Below are 24,981 nucleotides of genomic sequence, written 5' to 3'. Positions count from 1 at the left end.
GTATTGTAATTTACATGAGTAAAATTATTATTAATCTTCAGTGGACAGGGCACCAAAACTGGCTCCAGCCCAGGGGCCCCCATCCTTGTAAATCCGGCCCTGTGTAGGCCTGTTTGGTTTTGTTTTAGTTTTTAACCGTTTGCTGTGTCAATATAAAGTTATGTTGGGTAAGTTATGTTAGCCTTCTATACGCACTCTATTGAATTGGGCTGCTAATTAGAAACAATTTTACAGCCTGTTTAATGGGAATGCACCAGTATGAACCAATACTGCTGCTATGGCCGATATTTACAGATATTATATAGATTAGAGGTATATTTCTTTACACCTTCAAAACTGTCAAAGTCTCAAAAAAGAGAAACATAATTAATGTAACAGAAAAAACAGTGCTGTTATGTGCATGAAGTAAAGGAATTACATGACTAAAATAGATGTTGAAGTGTCAATGTACGGCTGAGGAGGTCACAGAAATATAACCTATTCTGTTATGAAAATACTAAAAACGCATGATTTCTGAATTTGACGGGAAAAAAAATGTTAAATCAATTTTGTGTCTCCTTGATGGAAAGGGTGGATGGAAAGATGAATAGAGCTAAATAAAGGGAAATTATGGAAAATGCTAAGAAAAAAGAAAAATCTGTGGCAATCCCAACTGATCTGAAACCTGTTCTGACAGATTATGAGGGGCTTGAAAGTTAAACGTGTGTTTTACAGTGACATGGAAGGACATTGAGAAACTGTATTTTTCCTTGGCATGAAGAGAATCGATCAGTTCTCATCGTAGCATTTGGCCGACCCGACCCTCTTAGGCCAGAGTTACTCCTTAAAACAGCTAAGCAACTCCTGCAGCACAGTTTAAAAGAGCAACCTAAATGCTGCTGGAGACAGTTTAAATGTTATTGCTCTGCTCATGTGGCAGCCAGCAGATCTTTTATTGATTTTTGGGGGAACATTGGAGGCTGTGAGGACATTTTAACTTCTTGCAGCAGCACATTTTAAAGATATGAACTCACTGGCACAGGTTGGTTTTTATTGAAAACACAAGCGAACACGTGAACTGTGGGGCAACAAACATCGAAGACATTACGACTGAGTTGCTCTACAATAATTTTCATGCTGCAACTGTCATCACCATAGTGATTGTTGTGTATGCACAGTTTTCTTACAGTTTAATTGATAAACACATTAGGACCACATAGTCCCTTTACACACAGCTTTTAAAAACACAACTCATCCACAAATGCACATGTAATCTGTGTGGTCACATATAAAACCTTTTAAAGCAATATGGTCAGCCCACAGTGTATTAAAACATCATGCCCAAGTTCATCTGAAGGTCTCATGTTCCAAACTGAATGCATTTGTTTCCATCTGGTGGGAGTTTGAAACGGCACAGGAAGTGGCACCGATGTTTCCACGCCTGCAGATTAGACCCATGTTCAGGATAAGCTTGTGCCAGGGAGAATAATAGAAATTGTTCCCCTTCTAAAAGGTGCTAGGAGGGTATTTAGGGAAATGTCACTCAATGTGGTCCTGGGAGGAAGGAAGTAAACCTAAGTAAAAACACCTGTGCAGGTGTTATTAACCTAATCCCCTTCCTCCTCTGCAGTCCATGGTCACATGTAAAAATATGGTCATGGCTTTTTCTCTTAAAACTTCAAGTTTTTTTTTGTTTTTTTTTTTAAAGCAAATTAACCTCTGGGTCTCCACTCTTAACTTGCTAATTGCTAAAATTTAAAAATACAATTAGATATCAGTCTTTTATAAATTAGAGTGCTAAACATACACATGTTTCTAGTAAGGCTTTTTTTTTCACTATATGCAGGAAGCAGACATTGTTTTGAAAATAAGACAATTTCGTTCAGCAGTTAAAGTAGAGACCAAAACTCCAGGGAGAAAGAAGATTAGTCACCAAACGGAACAGCTGCGAACCTCCGAGGTAAGCACAATGTCAGTAAAAATAATCCCTCATATTCCTCCAGGGTTTGCTGAGAAGGGACAGTAATATTTACTGAATTCTAACATTAACAAAGCAGAGAGAAATGGATGTTTAAGACATGTTGCCTGTACAAAAACACATTGATAATGACGTTTCTGCAGTTTTCTTTGAAATTTTTCAGACATCATTTATCTATTCACTGCAATTTTCTTCAATTTTTGTAAAAAGTTGTTTTTTGTTGTATATTTTTGTATTCTGAGCATTTGAAAAGGTATATTTTAAGCTGCAGCATTATTAACTGGGAGACAAAGACACAAAACACTGAAATAACAAACAAATATACGCTGTTGCAGAATCATCTAGACAAAGGTTTGTCATAATTGTTACAAATATTGATCACATTAAAATAAAGCAATCCAGTTTTGTCCACTGACTACAGTACCTTACAGAAGTATCACACTCTTTGAACTTTCCCACATTTAAAAGGCTAAATACATAAACTTGAATGAAACCGTTTTTATTTGGGAATTTACTTGATAGATCCACACAAAGTAGCGCATAACTGCAAAATGAAAATATTATTATGCTGCTTATGTCTAGTTATTTGTTTTATTCATTTTTCTAGTTACCCAGTTTGTACTCTCCCTCGCCCCCTGTGCTGTTTTCTCTCTCCCTCTCTCTCCTCTCACACCTGCAACCAGTTTCTAATCAGTCATCTGTCTGTCCTTGTTCAAGTAATCAACCTCACCAGTATATTATCAGTCACTCCTTACTGGTTTCTCCATTTATTTCCCAATCAGTTCTCTGCTGTCTTTCCCCCTGTATTCCTGTTTTTGTTTGGCTCTGGCTCCCTGTGATTTTTTTGTGGTAAGTTTTGTTAATCTTTTTTTAAAATTCAAACTGCAATTATGATCTAAAGTGTTTTTTGCAAGTATTTGGTGTTTCTGCATCGCAGTATTGTAACTTGTGATTGTCCTGCCTGGTTTCTGACCAAACCACAGATGTTTGGTAGAGTTTAACATAAAATTTTGTTTACTAAAGCTAAATCTGTAGTTTTAGTTAAGGCTATAGAGGAATGGCTTTGCTCAAATGATATTGAGGGATTTGAAGAGCCTTGTCAAAGTCCAGAGCAGAGCCAAATAATGTGTGGGAAGATGTGAATATTGCTGTTTGCAGATTTTCTCAAAGTAACTTGAAAAAGCCTGAGCTATTTTACAGATGAATGGGCAAAAATGTCAGTTTCTAGAATTGCAGAGGCTTATCCCAACACGTTCAGCTATAACTGCAGGGAAAATACAAAATATTGTCCGTTGGGGTTAGAATGCAAAAGCCCATCATAGCTTTCAGATGCTTTATTTTATAAAATTACAAATTGTTCAAAACAAAATTATATAGTCATAGTTATTCATCTTTTCAATTATGTTTTACTTTGTGGTCTTTCACACAGCAAACATACTTGTATCATAAAACTATGGTATATTATGGGCACTGTAGACAAAAGACAGTACATTCCTGCAAAAAAAAAAAAAATTGCAGGAATGTACTGCAAATTGAAATCTCAAAATTTTGAGATTTCAAAGGTTTTCTAGAAAAACAGAGAAAATTGCTAAGCTCAAAGTCAAAATTTGCTAGGAAAAGAAATCTGAGATATTTTCTATAACAATCTTGGAAATTTCTGAGATCCAAAAGTCCATTTTATTTTCAAAAGTGATTTTTTTTTTTCTTTTTTTCTTTACCTTATGAACTCAGAACAAGATTAAGATTAATCTTAAAAATTTCTTGAAATTCAAGAGGAATCCAGAAAGGCAGTGTGCGCTTGTGGAAAACTTGCGTTTCGCCACCAAGTGTCACTGTTTAGCCACTTCTACCGAGGTCCCGGGGCGGTGTGACCATTGGACACGCAGCTCGGGTCAGGTTGGGAAGACTGGGTTATTGGTTTTCAAGCCGACATCCTCTCTCCTGATTGGGCAGGAAGGTGTCGGAGAAAACGGGCTGAGCGGAGGGAGAAGACGGATCCAACAGCAGTTTATCTCCTCTCAGTCTCCACTGACTCTCCTGCTTGTTCCTGTACGCACCGAACTGAGGACTGAGATGTGACTGCTCACCGGAGGAATACAGCGCGTCTCCCTGGGATTTCTCTATTTTATTCTCTGCCGGCCGGATGATGGGAGCGGACAGGCGTGGAGGGATCTTGGCCGTTCCGGCCACTTGGGTTGCGCTGCTTCTCTGTGTGATTACTCTTGTGTGCGCAGTGGAAGGTAGGTGGACATTTGTTGATGGAGAACTGATGCAGGGTAAAACCTGGAGTTAATTAACGCGCTTATGGATGTTAAATCTGGATACGTAAAAGATGCCAACTAAGCTGGTTAAAGGAATTGGTGCAGACTTGGTTTAAGTTCGTGTTGGGTTTCCAAAGAAATAGTTTTGGACGTACTACTTACTGTTGGACTTTTCTCATTAAGTTTTCAACCATCTAATTGGATTATTGCGTTTTATTGGTTATCACTACATATCCAGTATTTTATGTTCAATATTTGCAACAAACTATAATTTCCTCTATCCACTTTCAACATTCTCCAGTGCAATTGTGTGATTTTTACAGGTCATGTTGCACGCAGGTCCTCCTGCCTGCGTGATGTGAATACAGTTTATGATAATAGTGTGTGCTGTTTAGTTTCAAACATCCCCATGTTTCCTCTCTCCTGAGTACACCATCACAGCTCTGCTATCACACAGTCTGCTGGAGCAGCAAAGTGAATCATAATTATAGCTCACAGGTGCTTGGTGGCCCCCATGCTACTACCTCCCCCACTGCTTCCCCTCTCCAACATCACCTCTTTCTCCACCTGCTGTTTCCAGAAGCGTCATCTCCCCGCCAGCTCCTTTCCAAACACCACCTTCTGCCTCTTATGTTGCGTGCCCCTCCAACTCTAATCTCCTGTTATTTTCAGAGCATCACTTTCTGTAGCTCCTGCTGCTTCTGCTTCTCTTGCCGCTGTTGTTTTGTGCTGCTGCTGCTCCCTGCCAAGTTAGGGTTCTGCTGCTTCGTCTCCAACAAACATCTCCTGCTGCAACTTTTTGTTTTACTTTCCTGCCAGTGTTTCATCTTCCTCTCATTTCTTTTTCTTTTCTTTGCACCACTCCACATCTGGTCATCCTTTATGTCCTCAGACAGGGTCAGCTTGTTTCTTCTATTGTTTCTCTCAGCATTACTCTTCGCCTCAGACTCTCCAAATGGTATAATATCAAAAACTCTCTTCAGTCTGCTTCTCAAGCATGAACTCCTTGTTTCTCCTCCACTCAAAGTGCTGAAGTCCAAATTATCCTCTTGTAGAACCACACTTACTCCTGACCAAGTGTTATCAGCTTCTCCCTTTTGCTCAAACATCACCAACTTTTCCTTTTTCTTGTACAATCCTCTGACCTTTTCTAGTTTTTCCCAAATTAATATTTGCTCGTTGCATAGTTTGATTTCCTCTCCTGCTCTTTTCTGCTGCATTCCCTGACAGCATCCACTCCCATGTTGCCTTCTGCTGCTGCTGATGCTTCTGCTGCCTCTGCTGTTGCTTATGGAAGTGCTAGATTAGTCCACTGCTGTGTTTTAATGGTGCGTGTAACAACGGGCCCGGTGCCTAGTCTCACCTATTATGAGGCATGTAAATGTGTGGAAGGGCAGCTTTATTTTGATTAAACAGAATGCCATTTGGATCCCCCTGTGTGTGTGTGTGTTTGTTGGAGTTTGTGTATTTGTTGGCGTGGCAAAACAAGAAGGTAGGTGGTTTTAGCCAGAGAGGTGAGACAATTACTGTAGGCACAGTGTGGGTGGTGGATTGTTTTGTGGTCACAGTGGCCTTTTCATGGTAAGTAGGTGCCTAATGAGCTGAGGTATACACTTATTGGGCTCTGTTGGCATAAAAAACACCCTCTGATGCTCTTTATGTTTTCTCCCTTCCATATCTTATGTCTTACATAGGCAGTTTTATGTGTCTTACAATTTCAAGCCATATTACAGGTGCATCATATTTCACAAATTCAAATAGTCTTATACTATAGACACATTTTTGATATATTGATAAACTTTTGATAATTATGGCTTTTAACTAAAGATTGACTTAACATAAGTAGTTGCAGCTAGGGCTGTAACGATTCCTTGAATGAATCGAGTATCTCGATTATTAAAATCCTTAAAGGGAAATTATCTGCCTCAAAGCTTCATTAAGTTATGTTTTGCTATTAACCACACTGTGTTTATAAAAGGTGGGACAAAGACAGGAAAGGAAGATTTATAAAATTCAAAAGATGGTAGAAGGCGTAATGGCAGTATTGAAATTTGGACATGAAGGATTTCACTAAACACTTTTTAAAATACAAAAGCATAATACTGGTAAATGTGATCGCTATATAAGAAACAGTCCATATCAGTAGGTGGTGGTAACACTACTTGGATTTTTTGCCAACCGTAAATGAGAATCAAGAAGAAGAACCACACCGGCCGGGTGATTATTTGTGTTGCACTTCGCTCTCAGTTCTGCCTACAAGTTGTAGATGAATGCTAAGTGCTAGCAGCATAACATTCAAGTTTGGTCCAGGGCATCCGGGGGGATTTTATGGACAGATGGAAATATCTGGTTATCTGGTTTTATTGCTCTTCGGGGGACCAATAATCTAAAATTACTGACTCGATGCATGGAGTATGGCAACCGTTCTCCTCCTGGAGATGCTGCCTGGTGGCTGGTTCGAAGCAAATGGCGAAGTGCGCAGTAGGTGAATGTAGACATGTGGAGCAGAGACTCACAGAACACAGCAGGCTGTAATAGCTGATATTAGCTTAGCATTACAGACAAATTTAAACATAAATTTACCACCATCCTGGTCACAACAAATGGATGGCGGTACATAGCTGGCAGTTGATGTAAGATGAATACATAATGTAAAACGGGAGTACAGGCATTTTCTTGGTGTCATAGTGAGCCTGCTGCTTTATGATTAAATTGAATAGAATTTCATATCTTTTTATTAAGGTGAACTATTATTGTTAGGTTCATTTTCTAAATGACAGAAATGTGATTGTTAGGGATGCACAAAAATGAAAATTTGGGTTGCTGATAATATCCAATATTAATATAACTTATGGCAGCGTTTACCAATATTTTAGCTATTTTATTATTCAATTACTCAATCGTCAGAATAATCGATTACTAAAATAATTGTTTACAACAGCCCTAGTTGCAACCATTTAACTGGATACATCTGTGTCTGGCGGCTCTGGAACAGATTCAGTCCACTCCTTGTAAATTTCCCCCAAACTCTTGAGCTTTGCTTCACAATCCTTTTAAATCTGTACTTATCCCTGCTACTTACCACACCCTTTTCTTCCATTCGATTTTCTAACATTATGTTTACAACAGCACTCGGTAAATAGCCATTTTGCCTGCGGCATTTTATGGCTCACTGTCCTTATGAGACAGTATAACATTTTTAGTTTTGGTACTTCTACTTTTCTAAGAAGGGACATTTTTGCTTTTAAGAAGTTATAAGCCACAATCATCAGAAATACTAGAGATAGATCTTTGAAATATATTGACGCTTACTTATCAGTGATTAGATTTGCTTAATATATTTATATTAATCTTGACAAATGGTGCTAAAAATGACAATTTTGCAGAATTAAAAAACTGTTATTTGTTCTGGTAACCAAATCCAAAAAAGTATTTTGGTTTAAAATGTAAACTGTAAAGAGGCAAGGTATAAATGATTACACCAAGCAACTTTATGGCTAACTAGAAAATTTCGGAAGAAATTTAGCCGGGGCCTGCCAAGACGCGCCCGTGGGTTTGGGCCCGGCGTCGTCACGCTAGAAATTGGCATAGACACTAAAGAACGCCACAACGTAATCAGTGGCATGCTGAGATCCACAAGAACGTTAAGTAAGGTGGACGTGCACCATTCAGTATGATTTAAAATTTTTGTCAAGGCTTTTATTTTGGAAGTTTTGTTAAACTTCATTTCAAAGGGCCAAACTAATACCATGTGTAACAGTGCTTTGGATGAAAAAGTCAAATAAAGCCAAAAAGAGCAATTACGTCATGTAAAAATATTCAAGGCTTTTATTTTGAAATTTTTGTTAAACTTCATTTCAAAGGGCCAACCTAATCCCATGAATAACAGTCATTGGATAAAATCATTTATATAGTGCTCAAAACACAAGTAGTTGATGTAAAAATATTAAAGGCTTTTATTTTGGAATTTTTGTTAAACTTCATTTCAAAGGGCCAAACTAATACCATGTGTAACAGTGCTTTGGATGGAAAAAGTCAAATAAAGCCAAAAAGAGCAATTACGTCATGTAAAAATATTCAAGGCTTTTATTTTGAAATTTTCAGTATGCTTAATTTTAAAGTTCCAAACTAATCCCATGTGTAACAGTTACTGAGTTAAATCAGTTATATACAGCCCATAGCAGCAAGTAGTTCTAAAGGCCAGTTCAGTCCTGATCTGTTTCAACTGAGTCTTCCACTATAGTTAGAACTACAGTGATGCGTATTTGTAGTCCTAATCAGCAGCCAATAGCCTCTTGAGTTCCGTTGCTATGGTAAATAATGGTCTCAGCAGGGTGTGAGCTGTGAGTGACAGAGGCTGAGACAGAGAATACTCTCTTTGAGCCAACAAGTTTTACTGAAAAAAAGCATTGGAAACAAATCCTTCCCATTCGGGAACCGTAATACATATTCGAAAAGCGTTTGAAGCGTATGAGAGGGCTATGTGTCTTCTGCAATAGTCCCGAGATTCATATCTCTACCTCCCTCACAGCAATAACAGTGATGAGAGGAAGAAATGTTGTGCACTTTTCTGAAATTGTAGTCAAATACATGGGAGAGAGCCTGAGATGGCCTGAGAAAATCCTGTCGCATGACTTTGCTCTGAAGCACCGTGACAGAAAACCGTACGATCTAGATAAATTTCGAAAACATTTTACCGGAGCAGACATGCGTATCAATGTGAGGACCGATTTTGATACCAATCGTGTGATATTTGTGGGCGTGATGGCGATTTCAAAATTATTTTGGGTGAAAAAGTTGTCTTCATTTCTTACTCTAGCAGAGGGGCACTGAGGAAGATTCACACTCTAATTTTAGGAAAAATGAGAAACTTTGGGTCGCTTAGAGACAAATTGTGGACAAACCGTAACTGGTATCGACGAGCCGTCTTCACTTCCGAAGAGATCACAGACGTATCTACAAAATGAAATTTGAATGGCATTTCTACGTGAATTCGTGACGATACAGAAAATCCTCAAATATAGGGTATTTCTAGGATTTTTCCCATTGACTTATAATGGGGTTTTTTTCGTAGTTTTTTGCGAATTATGTCGCCACGTTAAGCCCAAATCCCACCAAAAGTAATAGCTCCAATGGCGTGAATTTTCTGCACGTTTTGATACCTCATTTGTAGGTGTGCACGCAGCGGTATGAGCCGCATTAACGGTTACGGATGAAAAATAAAGAATTATAATAATAAAGAAACTTTTCTTGGGAGAATAGCAATAGGTTCCTGCCATTGCTTTGCATGGCAGGCCCCAATAAATTCTTTAATGAGCTTTATAACTCAAATTAAAATTAGGCTATTGCTTAATTATGCGTGGGCCACTGGGCTGCAGCCAACATATTTTCACTGTTTTCAGGAAAATAATGAATTGTGTGTTATTTGAAACAAAGGAAAGTCTTTGTTTATTTTAACTAATATTTCTTTCAAATTTACTTAAGTATTGGAAAGAATTACGAAGAAGTAGTGGGTAGACGATGTAATCTCCTCCACTTAGTGGACCAATGATATTATTGTCTGCTTTCAGTATTTGGGGGGGGGAGAGAATTTCAAATTTGTTTCATCTTTTCTTTAACTGAAACTGATCTGTTTGAGAAATGTATCAAATAAAAAATCTAGTTGCCTGTGTTTTGTTTACTGTTGAAGCATCTTGTCATTTAGTTTCGCAGATTGTTTTGGTTAGATTTGTTTCTGAGATCTCTCCATATAAAATTTTTTTTGTTTTGAATGCGTGCTTGGTCTCAGTTTGGTGATGGAAAAACAAAATCTCTCTTAATCTCCATCCTTCCAGCAAATACCTAAATGTTTTGGGTTAAAGCTATGTTGTTGTTTTTTCAAACCATTTGTAAAAACATCCGTTCCATCTGAGAAAATTTACCCCAGGGCTGCTACCCACATGTTTCACTCTGAGCATGGTGTTCTTTTGGTGATGTGGAGTAGTAGTTTTCTCCCCAAAATCCTCTTTGAACTGCATCCCAAACGTTAAAGTTTGGTTTATTAAGAAGAAAGGCTTCTGGTCCATGCATATGGAGTGGAGAGGAGATTGTTGTCACATGTAGAACACAAGCAGAAATAATCTCGCCGTTCCTGTAGAGCTGCTGTCGCCCTTTAGCAGAAGCCCTTATCAACTTCTGTCTTGTCCGTACAGCAATTTTGCTACAGATTCCTTCTTCTAGGTAACGTTAGTTTTGTCTCGCATATCTTCTCCAATTACAGATGGCAGTGATCACAGTACCATGGTGTGTATATATATAATGAGGTGAATTTCTTTTTTGTACCTCTCTTCTGTTTGACACATTCAGACAAAGAGATCTTTTGTAAACTCTCTCCAAACTATGGCTTTGGTTGAAGGAAGCAAATGAGGGAATGTAAGGAAAATCCAGTGACGACATTTAAATGTAACTTTGGGTTAATTAAATGGACTGAAGCTGATGTCAGGTGTGTATCTAGGAAGGACCAATGGTGTAATAGTTCTGTAAGGTGTTTCAGCTTCTTTTCAGTTTTTGCACAAGTTTGTTTTTCTAATTACAAAAAATATGGAAGAAACCCAGCATGGCTTATGAAGGTATTGCATTACAAAAACTTTAAATAACCAAAATGATAAGCTAATCTAAATATGGATTGTGACTGAGAGAACAAGATCCTAGACTCAAGCTACTGAAAGTGCGTCCTCCGGAGGGTGGCTGGACGCAACTTTAGCAATAGGCTGAGGAGCCCTGTAATCTGTGGACGAGGTCAAAGTTGAGCCTCTGCTTTGAGTCGGTTCGGGTATCTGATCAGAATGCACACCTTTGGCGGTCTTCCGGTTAAGTGGAAGATGATGGATGGAATTTATCTAAATTGACTTTCACTACCTTTAATGTCCACACCTGATCTTTTTTTTTTATCCTTTTGCATTTTATCTAAAACTACTTACAAATGAGGATTTAGCAATAAAATTAATGACAAATCAAACAATAAGCTTCTTAGAAGGAAAACTGTTAGTCAGATTAGGTTGGCCATTACCTTCCTACTCTTTTCTGCTTGATTCGAATATCACTTCACATCTCAGTCTGGACTTTCTCCCATTGACTTGGATTCATCCTGTAGAATTTCTACCCAGCGAACAGAAGAAGTTGTGAACAAAGACGTTGATTTTCTTTGCTGTTTTAGAATTGTAGTCTGCCTGTAGTTTTAGCGATGAGGTTGGAGGAAGTGAACGAAGCATTTCAGTCTGTGTCATCACTTCATTCAGTTCATAAGAGACTGCCCTCACTTCTAAAGCCGCAAAAGGTGTACAAGATGTCACAAAATGGCTTTTCAGAGAATTACTGAGAAGAACTGTAGTCACCCTGTCTGCGTCAAAGATGGGCAAATGGTATCTGCCAAAGTAGCATCTATGTAACATTGCAGAGCTAACAGATATCCAGTGTTACTCGCACCACTGGTCTTTATTTAGACATCACTAACCTGGAATTCTCCCGTTTCTCAATGTTTGGGATTTTCTTTGTAGTTCATTGCAAAGAGTCGGTTCACTTTGGCGTTTGAAAGGATTTTGACTGAATCGTATCTGTGATTTACAATAAGATCTCCAAGCAGTTTTTTTTTTTTATGCTGTGGAGTTGAATACTGTATATTTTCGAGATCAGCATACTTGAATACTGTAAACAAAACAAAGCTGTAAGCAGGATTTACGTCCGCTCACCATCGTAGCTTGAGAATGCTGCCTCGTTCACTGACCTTTGTGTTCTTCCAGGTTTTTCACCTACTCAGCGAGCCTAAATGGCGCTTCAGTAATCCTGAGTTTGACCCTTTTATTCTGAAAGTCAATGCAACGCCTGACCCAGCGGATATTATTTAGTATAAGTGCTACGTATCCCACAAACAAGCTCCGGGAGAGGTGGCAAAGTCACTCTGTTTCTGACCTAAATGTCCAGTCAGCAGCAGACTCTGCCACCTAAAGTGCTGATTTGTGCCAGTGTTGAGTGTCAAAGGATTGGAGACTTAATTTAGCTCTTTTTTTTTTCATGCAGGAGATTCTAGTTGTGGCCTGTTTGAGAATTCATGAACTGGCTTTACTCATCCATAGCAGGGAGGTTAAAAGTGAATTGCACTGTGGATGTCTGACTGCACTGAATGCATCATTTCTTTCCCTCCTAATAACCTGATTCAGGGCTTTTCCCTGGAGCCCAAACACAAACATGCTCCACTCCATGTGTCACCCTGTGATGTGCTAAAGGTTAAACATCAGAGATCTGGCCTTAGATGTTGCTGTTAGCAGGAATAGCTGTGATAGTTAGTGTTGGCATTTGCAACATAAATAATTATGTTCTCGACTTTGGAAATCAATTATGCTCTCATTGCGAAAAGCTACGCAGACGCCAAGTGACATTTTAACAGGCTGGCTTCCAAAAATGCATACATACTGTAGTCTGCAGCATGCTCTGTTAGCTCATGTATTAAAGATGCTGTTTCTATATTGTCCGTTATCCTACAATAGCTAGCCCCGCCCACTTCATCACAACCCTCCGGGGGTGACTACTGACCAGTTCTCTATCTAACAGGTCCGGAAAATCTCTAAGACCTGGGTATTACCCTAAATGAGATCTATAAGAGATAATCTATTCAAACTGGTGTCGAAAGCGATTCGTCTAGCTCTAACTACCTCCAATCCAGAAGTTACGACCCTTTTCAGTTAAGAAACAATCAGCTGAGTAGCCCTCACAGCTGCATAATTCCAATAACCACTTCTGTTAACGGTAGCTCGCTTTCTAAAATATAACTCGCTCTTGGAACCGGCTAGACTAAATTTAGTGACTTGGATGTAAGTCCCTGGGTCATTATTTTACTCTCGCCAAAGGAAATTATGAAGCCTCCCCTTTACTAGAACCATGTACATTTATTTTACCTTTATTAAAAGAACTGAGAAATGAGTAAATGACTCAATTAATTCCAATGTCCACCAACCTCATTAGAATTTTAGAGTAAGAATTTATTAAGCAAGCTTAAGCAGGGATATGTGACATACAAATCAATAATCAATTGTATATAATTCAAGAGCAGTGTAATAAAATCAACATGTATAATCATACCCTCCTGTCTCTTTTCCCTACCCTATGTCGCAGATTCTGAGATAGCTTTTTAGGAAGCAGGTTCAACTCATACCCAGTTGGTGGTGGATCTTTAGCAACAGGAACGTCCGAAAACCTTGGTCTGAATCTTTGTCCTCTGTGTGAAAAAATCCTCTTTAGAATAGAAGCAAAGTAGAGAGGGCTCAATTGATTTGAAAACCCGACTCTTTATCCCTCCGGAACCTTTGTCTTTTCTCCAAGTCTGTTGCAATGTTTGGGTTGAGGCAAGACCGACGATCGAATCAGGAACCCAGGGTTGGACGATTGGAACTTGTCTCCCTTTGGCGGCACGAAGCTTCAGCTTTTCCCGTAGCTCCAAGGTGTGGTCTGCTGCTGTCTCCTCGATCTGCTTCTTCGTGTTAGCTCTACTTCGGTGCCGCAGACAAAGAACAGTTACTTCCTCTTTCCCGTCCTGTTTTATACTTTTTTCCTCCATATGTGTGTATGGGCAGCTTGGTTTACTATTTTTTTTTTCTTGAACTTCTGCTTTTCCACTCCCATATGTGTGTATGGCGAGCTCCTGTGGCTTCCTGAACATCTGCTGCTCATTGTGTAATCCCCGGTGTTCCCCACCCTGTTCACTGAGTCTTGCGAAAGTCCCTTGCTTCCCCAGCTTGCGACATCTTGTCAGCGAGGCCTCACTCATCATGAGACTTTCTCTCCTGACTTCGCTATAACTCACTTTATCATCTGTTACAAACCTTTAACCATCGCATTAAAACCATATTGAATCTGTTTAAATCATCTTGGCTTCGATATTCATTAAGTCCTTGTAATTAATCACATTACAGATCAACATATTATAATTAATCACATTTTTCTCTTACCATTAGTCATCAATCATCTTCATTATAATTAATCACATTACAGATCAACATTACATTTAGAAATACAATTCTGAAAGTTATATATTGATTATTGATATACATATTAAACTGAAATGATTTATTTAAGTAAACCACTAGATTGCTTTATTTCTCTCAGGCCTTCATACACCTTTTTTGCGTGTACCTGGAAAGATCTCACAACTCCATGCCAGTTTACTTGACAATATTCATCTCGTGACAGGTTATCAGTGTGACAGAAAGACAGTTGTAAGGAAAAGTACAGGCTTGGAAGAAGAGCCGTTGGACCCGTCCTGAGGCTTTTACTCATGTTTGTTTTTCCAGTCAAGTTTTCCTCAGGGACTGCCTTCGGTTTAATATTTATCTCCATACAGGGTCCAGATTGTGTCAGAATATATTCATATTTTTCTTCTGTGAGGTACTTGGAAGCAGTGGGAATATTTACTTTTGGCTGAGAGGCCCAGAATCTGTTGCTGTATTTTTTCATGGCCTATTGGACATTAAGAGGCAATTTTCGATCTGTCAGTACAATATTAGACTTTGCACTCTGTACCCAGAGGCTTTCAGACGTCACTTTCACAGCTTTCACTGGTCCAGGAAGTCATTTCTAACAAAACATGCCTAATGTTTACAGAAATGTTATTAATTAGTTACATTAGTGTGAAAATCGGTCCTTAACTATGAAACTTCACACATTTTCTGTTAATTTTCACACTATCAGTTCCCTCTTTCTAACATAGAAGAACATCTTGGTCCACTTTATCACAGTCAGACATGGAGGGAAAAATATATTTTTTATTTTTTTGGTAGGCACCATGTCTAAACTAAGGTTTTTGGTCGATATTAGAGTGATGCCTGTAAATGCAGCCTGGACATCATGTTCTGGATTCTGGAAGAAGAAAAAATAATGTCAAACTGAATGTCTTTAGAAATACTTTTTTTAAGTCAAAAAATTTTGTTCTGAAGCAAATAAGGCAGTTTACAGCTGGTAGTCAGCTGGCAAAAATAAAGAAAAGTGCCGTCAGTAAAGCATATCAGTAAAGAACAAAATGTCCTGTGAGGACTCCTCTGTATTAAAATATTCTGAAAAAACTGCATTTTATTTGTATTTAGGAATCAGATTTTCCAGATTTCTAATCAGAAATGGATCACAATTGATCTCTGATGTACATTTGAGTTTGGGATCCAAAATGGCTGCTGCACTTTTAAAATTGAGTAAAAGGTAACGCTATGAACTATTGTGACAAAGTGGTTGAGACTGTACTTATTCACCACTTTTCTATCTATTCACATATTTATTTCATGTTATTGTAACTTTGCTTCATCTCTGGGTGGTTTGTGGGAGCATTATGTTGCAGTGGTAACACTTTATTTGACGGGTTGTGAATAAGACTGTCATAAACATGACACAACACCTGTCATGAACATGAGTAAGTCTTCACGAATATTTATGACTGTTATTATAAAGTGTCATTTGGTAAATCATGACACTTAATACAAAGTTGACATCATTCAAAATGTGTTTGTTATGACAACTTGACATTAACCAAAAAATCATGATCTGAGATAAATTTGCTATAAAAGTATCACTGATTAAACTTTAAAAAATATGTAGCTTTATCTTATTAAAGCTAAACCTGTCAAAGTGTTGCCTGTTACAGTTTACAACCAAACATATGTTTTTGTTAAAGTATCATTATTAGTTTACTTGAATTTCCCATTTGTTAAATGTACTTTTCTGGCAAATGTACATTACCAGAAAGCATTTCCTGTTTTTCTGATGTCACTGATTCCAAACTGGGTACAATCCAGTACAGTAGCATTTATTCTATTTAAAGTAAACATTTGATATGCACTGTGAAAACCATTTAGATAAATTTGTAAATGAGATTAATGTTGTTTTTGTGTTGTTGGATCATAGTATTTAATTTAATCTATTTTCTAGTGAATGTTCAGGTGTGTTTTTGGAATCCTGGAGTTTAAGATAAATAACTGTGAGACAAGTATGCATAATTTTCTTAAAATTAGCAGAAATAATATGTCTGGGAGTGAAATGGCTGCTTATATGTTGGCACTTCTGATGATTTGTGTTTTATCAAATTCGTTACACACTTTATAATGTTTTTGGTTGTTCCTTCAGAGTTGGAACCCAAAGAAATATAGAGAAATTGTCCGATTGTGTTGCTACTAGCAGTTGGCGCCATGGCAGTTAGCAAATCCTGTTGGTTTTTCCAACTTGGTTGTAGAATTGCCAACTTTTGAGAACTAAAGTAAAGAACACCAACACTCTATTGTTTTGTGTTTGAGAGGTATAATGAATGACATAAAGAAAAATGTCACATCTTTAATGACTTTTAGAAGAGAGCCTCATTGGTGCCACAAAAGAAGCTCCTACTGGACTCCTTGGCTGCATAGATTGGTTGCAAGCTTGTGCTTTTTAACGGCGCACTTTTATAGCAGTGTTTCCCAACCCTGGTCCTCAAGGCACGCTGTCCTGCATGTTTTAGGTATTTACTTGCTTCAGTCCAGCCGATTTCAATTGACTGATTAACAGGTGTTTGTTGAACTGCAATCAGTTGAATCAGGTACATTAAAGCAGGGAAACCTGTGAAACATGTAGGACAGTGTGCCTTGAGGACCAGGGTTGGGAAACATTGCATTATAGTAATCATATTTTAGGTGTGCAGCTTTTTTAGTGGTTATTATAATTGCTGTAAGTGTGACTCCTTTTTCTCTGTAGACAGAACCCAGCTTGCAGAGAATTAGATATAGCAAAGCCCAGGTAGGGAATGCAATGGTTAAGTAAGTCTAAATGAATGGCTATGGAAATGTAAAAACGGAAAGTTTTCTGTTTCCCCACCCCAAGTTTTATAAACTTCTTATTTAAACATGTTTGTCTTACGGTTTGACAGAGAACTAGTAGGTCTGCTACCAATATTATCATAATCTGTAAAATTGATTGCTGTTGGATTCACTCCTCCCATTCCGCTAGGGGGCTCTGTAGTTGTTTTGCATTGGTAGTGGAGGGGAGGTGAAACAAGAGAAGAAACTTACGGCAGGCCAGTAATACACCGAGACTGCCGTTAGCTGAAGCTAACAAGCTGAAGCTACAATAAAATCATATTCTACTGGCGTTCATGAGTATTGCCCAACGTGGTGAGTTATTAATGCTGTAAGCTGTGGGGAGATGAGTTTTTTATCTGTTCTAAGCGTGAGCTAGCTGAGTTTGCTAGTGCTAATTAGCCCAATGCTAGCTGTGTTTGCTGCACTGATAGTTGAATGCCGATGTTTATTATATGACAAAGTGTTCTAAGAATAAACTGCCTTATAACAGGTTATTCAAGCCTAGCTAATAAATCTGTGTTTAAGTTTGTGTTGATTGAATTCTGCAATACTAAGTATTGATGTTTTTTTTTTTTTTTTAACTTTATTTACAGTTTAACCGGACGGCACGCCCTGTAAAAGCACTCGGCAATAAAATTAACAACAACAACGACTATCGTATGTTCTTTGTAACAGATTGCACTGATTAATCAAAACATGTGAAAATATGTCAAATATTGGGAATGTTATGCATTTTGAGGGATGTGCATTAAGGGATGTGGTCACCAGATCTGAGTTCCAATTTCTGAGGCAAATCAAACTGAGCAGCTTATTTATTTATTTATTTTAGCTTTTGCTACATTTATTTGATCACTAACACCCATTGACAGCACTCTGGTTTTACATGCATGCCTGGCTGGTCTCTGATTCAATCACTTGACTGAAAATTTGCATAATTTGACATTTTAGAGCTGTTGCATAGGTAATTTGTTCTCATCACTGATACTTTTAGTACATTGACACCTTTTGCTTTTCTTTGATATTTGATGTCAGATTGCCGTAAGTTAATTCTTACTCGACTCTGACTGATTTAAGTTTAAATAAAAAAAAATTAAAGTTTATTTAACCAAGAAGTAATTTTCTGGTAAGAAATGAGACCTGCATATTTCAGAAGAGAATAAAACTATGCAAAAATGGAATTCCTTTTGAACAAAAAGAAAGTTCTTTGTTTAAATTCTGTTACATTTTTATGGGTAACATTCTTTATACATCATTAAAAATCACATGTATTGGTATTACAACAATAGTTTTCATGTTTTCAGTGGCATTTTGATTATTTAGGTCAGAAGGCCAACCCTAAACAATTGGACTTCATATTATAAGTAAACATTTTTACTTATAACGTGAAGAAAAAAATTGACATCTCATTTAATAAACCTCAAAATCACAATCAATATAGACAATAATAACAATTTATCTTGTGTAGCTGCCATTTGCAAAAGCACAAACTGGTCTCGGCAGCAGGACTGACACGGGTGGATTGAGCTTTATAAAATAATTCAGTTTATTTGCATCACGAACCAGCTTAATAAATTATATTTCTCTGATATGAAAGTATAATTGATAGTGTTGCAGAAGAGAGAGAGCTGGTGGGCATAAAGGAATGAAAGAATCTTTTGTTTTCACCTAAATTCTCTCCTTTCCTTTCACTGGGGGTCCATTATACTGTCACTTCAACTAATTTGCAGCTCAGAGAGTCGCATCAATATTCGACTGTGTTAGGGAGATGGCGATGGCAGGCTCCTTGAGCTCTGCTGTCTCCCGTATTGATTTTCTTTTTCATCATGCAAGGTAAGTGTTGGCATCAATTACCCTTTGTTTCAGACAAAATGATTTCCTGACAGTCCTGCAGAAGAAATTTTATAAGAACACACACGATTACCTTAATTTTAGAAAGGAAAAACCTGGAAGCAAGCTTGAAATTAAAAAATATGTGACTATTTATTTTTATTTCGTAAGCAGGCATGAATATTGCATGGAATAACAAAAAAATTTTTTTAAAAGCCAAAGTGAAGGCAAATGTATATTTGTTTTTTATTGTTTGCATTTCAATCTAAAACTAATTTGTTTACATTTGACTGGAAAAAAATATTTTGGTAGGTTTGAATTCAAGTCGAGCCTCGATTTGTTTATGGGATTCAAATGAATCAAGTCATTTATCTAAATTCTTCATCTCCATTCTGCTGAATCTTCCATCTCTGGTGAGGACTGACACAGAATAGTGGCTTGAAGTTGACCTATGTCTCTGATTGTTTCGTCTCTGATTCACCAAGTGAGGTGGAGTCTAAATGCTCAGGAAAAGTAAGATCAGATCACATGAGAAGTTTGTGACCTAGTCATGGTGGCTTAAAATAAACTTGTCTCAAATGGTTCTCGGTTTCTTCTCAACCCCTTTATGTTTCTTCAACTCCTTCTTTGTAGATCACTTTAGTCGTGTTATTTCAGTTTAGTCAGCGAGGCCCAAGTGTGCTTTCAGAACATGCAGTTGGATTTTGGGGGATCAAGAGGATATATTATGATTCCAGGCAAGATTTACCTGAGTAGCTTCAATAAACAAGTTAGGATTTCATCATGTATGTTTTATTTGTAGGAAAAATTGTTTTGTGCCTTCCTGAATATGGTATTCTCAAGTACTTCTGTGACTTGATGGATGTTGGAGGTTTATAAATCAGAGTTGCAGTCTTTTCTTTGGATCACAACAGTCAGATGTTGGGTCACACTATACCAGGTCCTGCTGGAGGCTTGGAGGGGATTTGTCTTTCCACTGTCACCACGTGCATGCTGTTGTAAGGGATAATGATCCTGAGCATTGTGCAAACCCACCTAATCATATGAGAAAAATGCTGCAATTGATCACTGAAAGCAATCATTAAAAGAAAAAAAAATAAAAATCTTTCCTTCTAAATTGGGTAATGTTTCAGTGAATTTTCTGTTTTTTATAGAAAACAGAAATAAATTCCAATAGAATAAAATGTTGGATTTATTCTCGTTACGTTTAAGACACGATACTAACAGACCGATTGTGGACTGACACAAAATCAACAACTGTAGTAATGCTGCTGACGGAGAAGATCCATTTTTAGCAATACTCTGACTACAAAAGACCTCAGCTGTATAGAAAATACCACATGCAGGATCCTTTTGTGGCTTCCCAGATGTATTGCGCCGTTTCCAGTTTTCTCCATGCTGCAGGCTGCATACTGCAGCTCTGAGCTGTAGACCTGTATAGCTCAGCATATGATTGAACATAATGGCCCATTATTTATTTGCTGGTTGTAAGTGGGCCCTCTGCCAGCCTCTTCAGGGTTCCTGCCGTGGCCATATGGTCTCACAGATAGCCGTGCTGGAACTAAGCAGTGTGCCGCAGTCGAAGCAGAAGAAAAGGGGAGAGACATGACAGAGGAGACATTGCACATCAGTTATTTTGCTTCACCTTGAAAAGGTTGTGGGGGAAACGGAGCCTCATCTAGAATTTTAATCACCTTTGTTATTGGATATTAATGCTGAGCAGTAAGAAAAAAAACCCCAAAACTTGGCAGTATCTTCTGTTACTATGCATGTCTGTTTCCTTTTGATTTAAATTCAGATTTGAGCCTTTTTTGATAACATATGCCTTTAAAAAGTTTTCTAAAATGCAGATCAATTACAGAAATTTCAGTTATTTTAAAAACGAAAATTATTGGTTAAGATCCTAGTTGTCATGATTTGGTAACTTTTAGTATTCCAACCAAACACTTTTCATGATCTCTGAACAAAAAATATACTAATGCATTTTAGCATGCTAAACAAAGTTGATTTTAACTAAATGAACAATAAAATATCCATAACCATTCATACCTTTCATTGATCCTTCTTATTTTGTTATGGTTAGAAGCTAGTGAATATTTGTTGTGTTTTTCATGTAATTTCTAATAAATGAACACATTTAGAATGCAACTATAAACATCTGAACTAATTTTTTATTTCCTTTTAGGAAGCTTTTGGCTACTTGTAGCCTCCTTTTTTTTACTATTCTGCTATGATTCTTAAAACTGTAGTTTTAAGAAGGCTTTCATTCATTTGAAACTACACAACTTGATAAAATAAAGTTTCTTCTGCAAGTTACTCAGATTCAGAGGTTCAGACACGTCAAAGCTGTGCTGCTGTATAAACCCCAAAAGTAATTCCCAATTAATTTTTTTCAAACTTCACCTCAACCTCAGATTTTTAGTGATGAAACTAGATGAAAAGATGGTTGACTATGACACTATAAATATCCTTTGTGTGCTGTTTTTTAAAATTTCCTTTGTTTTGGATATTTGCAGTTAAAATGGGATGTTTCTGCACCTCCACCATTAGATTCAGCCATGCTTTAGTGGTGAAGCGTCACCATCAGGAGTTTAAGCAGACTGCAGCAAAGATGGGAGACTTTTAATCAACTGGAGATGTGAACAAGACTTCAGATTGTAAGTTACATTAGCAATTATAACTACTAAAGTGTAGGATTGACACTTTTCCCCAAAACTGTGTACGTCTAAGTGTAAACCATGAAGCCAGTGAAAGGAAAAGCAAGTTTCTTAGAAATGCTGGGTTAAAAATGTCTGTGCTTTTCAGCTGCAGTTCAACCGACAGCAGCAGTAATCACACACTCATCCAACAAAATGGTGGATTCATCCAGTGGGAGCTCAGTCTGATAAACGGACATGGGTTGGTCATGATAGACCTTTAGGAACACTTACAGGTAAATGACAGAAAACAGTTGGACCTCTCTCAATCCTCCAGCATGATTTGTGTGATGGTGAAAAAAATCTTGTTGTGTAGAGCAATCAAAGTTGATGTGTTGCATTGTATTGGTGAAGCTTTTTTCCTGGTGATGGACAGAAAACCATGGCACCAAATGGAACTGGGGACATAACACATCGATTACCATTAGGGTTCACAGAAACTAAGTGTTGTGTCATTTTTGATTCAGTTGTTGAAATTGTTTGAATTAGTAACATAAGTTAAATTAAATATGTATTTCAGACATAACTCAACAGTTTTTACCCACAGATGAAGTATTTTAACTTCTCTTGGAAAGAATAAGATGAATAACACCCTGGATTTTCTGGAAGTACTGTGATTGTACTTTAATTGTGTAGTTTTCAGTTTTTAGCACTGCACCTCCGCAGTCTTTTTGTTCTACTTTCAGGTAGCACCTTATCAGCTCACAGTAGGGTGACCAAGCATCTGTGCTCTTTTGTAGCAGCTTCACACTCACTCGGTTTCATTGACACTGGCCTTTTGCAGCCGCAGACTTTTGTTCTGTCGGCTGCTAAGCCACTCTGCTGGAGCAGCGAGACATTCAGTGTTTTTGCTCAGGAACAGAAAGAGACTGACCGCAGGAAAAACCAAAAAAACGATGTTCATGTTCGACACATGTACTCCCCGTGTTGCCATTTGTCTCGCACAAATGTCACAAACTACAGCTGTGTATGTATCGTGGGACTATGGATCAGCCTTTCTGTGATTTTTAAGCAATACGTTTTATATTTTTAGTGTGATATGAACACAAACACTGGTAAAACAGACACCCCCAGCAAAACGGAGAGTGCATTAAATTGGAGATAGAAAGAAATGGAAATGAAGCTTAGTTCTGTGTGGCTTTACAGTAAAGAGGATTTCCACTAGCACTCGGAAAATGCTGGCAAGAAAAATTTATTTGTGCAACACTGCTCATACAATTTTCATAAAACACTGCAAAAACAAGCACTTACCAAGAATGTTTGGTCTAGTTTCTAGTGCTAATATCTTAGTATAGCTGAAATAAGGCAAAATTAAGTGATTTTTCAGCAAAATATGGAGGCTTGTTTTAAGTAAATTAATAGTTCCATTGGCAGATTATTTCACTTTTAGCAACATATTTTTCCCTTGTTATAAGTTATCTTATCTGCCAGTGGAACAAGTACTTTTTCATCAATATTAGGGAATTATTTACTTAAAACAAGCCTCTCTCTTGCTGAAAAGTCCATTTTAATTTCTTATTTCAAGTTTACTCTGATATTAACACTAAAATCTAGACCAAAATGACTCAGTAAGATTGTGTGTTTGTGTTTTAGGTACAGTGTAACACAAGTCAAGGGGAGTGGATCACTAAACAGCCTCATAATTTGATTTCTGTGTGGCAGACATGCAGATACATGTGAGGTTAAAGACAAGCAAATTCACATATCATTTTTATAGCACCAGCTAACCCAACAGTCTAGTCATAAACTAGTTATAAGCCCTAACATTCACAAGAACAAACTTCACAAAGCAACGTTTGGATAGCTGAGATTCCAATTAATGACTTTCTGCTGTGAGGCAGCATTGCTAATCACCACACCAACCCTTTCATCCCTGTCCTTACTTGGAAAATCAGTTTCAGGAAGAAATAGATATTTTTTAATTATTTGGATCTTGCACTAGTTTGAGTTCACCTTAGATAAATCTATTATTTTGCTATATTCACAATATCTATCCCGCCTTGGGCACCATAAGAGCAAGAATATTCAATTATTACCTCTTTTTGTTGTTGTTGCGCAACACCCCCCCCCCTCCTTTCTGTCTCTACTCTCTCACTCTCGTACTTCCTCTTCTGAGAGGGGAGATGTGCTACCAGCTCTCCGTCTAACGGGTCCGTTGAGTTTCCTAAATCTGCTGGGATTTACCCTGTCCAGAACCGAAGTAAACTCTGTTTAAGCTGGTTTCGAGAAACGATTCGCCTGGTTATCTGACGGCCTACATCCAGGTGTCCCACCCTTCTTCCCCCTGTGAATTAGCCAGACTGAGCAGCCTACAGCCAACTAGTTTCACAGAGCACACCTGTTAACGGTCGCTCGTTCTCTATTTTGCAACTTGCATTTGTTATTGAACCAGGTAGGTTTTAGTGACTCGGGCGAGTCCCAAGGATGAGGTTTTAAATATGGGCTACCAGCAACCTAAAAACATTTTCCACCTCTTCCTCTCCAGAATCAAACATCACAGCTATTTTACAACCATCAAAGAACTTTAAGGTGACTCATTAACTGAATGTCCACAACATCTTTAGATTTTCTTTATGCTAAATATTTTATTAGTAAGGCATTTTTGCAAGGGTCAGTACAGCTTAATTCAGTAGCAGAAATAATCAAATAAGTAAAATCAGTCATCTAGTCTATCTTTCCCTACTGCTGACACTGAGAACTAAAAAAGGGAACCTTTGAGAGAGACGGACGGAGTTTGGCGTCTCGAACCCCAGACCTGGCACGATGATGAAGAAGGTGTTGCAACAGGAGGAAGATGTTGATCGATGAAGGCCAGGATCTCCGCAGGTCTGATGAGCCTCCTCTCCGCATGGATGCTGAGGTCACACAGGACTTGGTGCTGGCAGGAAAAAAGGCACCAGTTCTTCTTCCTTGTCTTTGTCTTCATCTTTGTCTTTGGGGTCAGAACCCAGCCGATGAGAGAAGTGCGATTCGAAGCCACAGATTGTGGGCCAGACGGGTTGGTCTCCATGTGCAGGACAGTCTCCGGCTCCGTGGCCCCGGCTCTTCTTCAGCTGCAGAGTTTTTTGTCCATCTCGATCTTGGCTCGAAGCTGCCCGGAGGATCCAACAAAAGGTTCCTCTTTTGCACCCACCTTTTATAGGGTTTATCCACCCCCCTGGTGCGCCTGCTGTCTGCTTAGACAGATGATCTCATATCCATCACTGTCTTACAGACATTTCCTGATGTCTGTGCCAATGTCTCAGGGTTGCTCAACCTCCTGTGTCCCTTGCCTGCACAACCTTTCACCTACTCTCTACCTCCAACATATCAGTGATGTTTAATTGCAGTTACACCTTTTTACACCATTTCAAGTTTAATGTCAAAATCACATTTATATCACATTTATTTTCTTTAGC

At 38.1% G+C, this 24,981-nt stretch overlaps 1 protein-coding gene across 2 annotated transcripts in view; it reads left to right on the top strand.

Moving 5' to 3' along the window:
• Positions 1 to 2,706: 2,706 nt before the first annotated feature.
• The window catches only part of LOC114151252 (ephrin type-B receptor 1-like), a 134,691-nt gene continuing 112,416 nt past the window's right edge, over positions 2,707 to 24,981 (top strand). Inside the window, exons 1-2 of one of the 2 annotated variants that reach the window (XM_028028348.1) lie at positions 2,707 to 2,806; positions 3,911 to 4,197. In XM_028028348.1, the coding sequence (XP_027884149.1) occupies positions 4,101 to 4,197 (97 nt within the window). In that variant the 5' untranslated portion in view covers positions 2,707 to 2,806; positions 3,911 to 4,100. Of the gene's footprint in view, positions 2,807 to 3,837; positions 4,198 to 24,981 lie in introns of those variants that run through there. The other variant, XM_028028349.1, reaches the window with a different exon arrangement.

The sequence above is a fragment of the Xiphophorus couchianus genome, chromosome 9, assembly GCF_001444195.1.
Source record: "Xiphophorus couchianus chromosome 9, X_couchianus-1.0, whole genome shotgun sequence".
NCBI lineage: Eukaryota > Metazoa > Chordata > Actinopteri > Cyprinodontiformes > Poeciliidae > Xiphophorus > Xiphophorus couchianus.
This window is presented reverse-complemented; position numbering and strand designations above follow the sequence as displayed.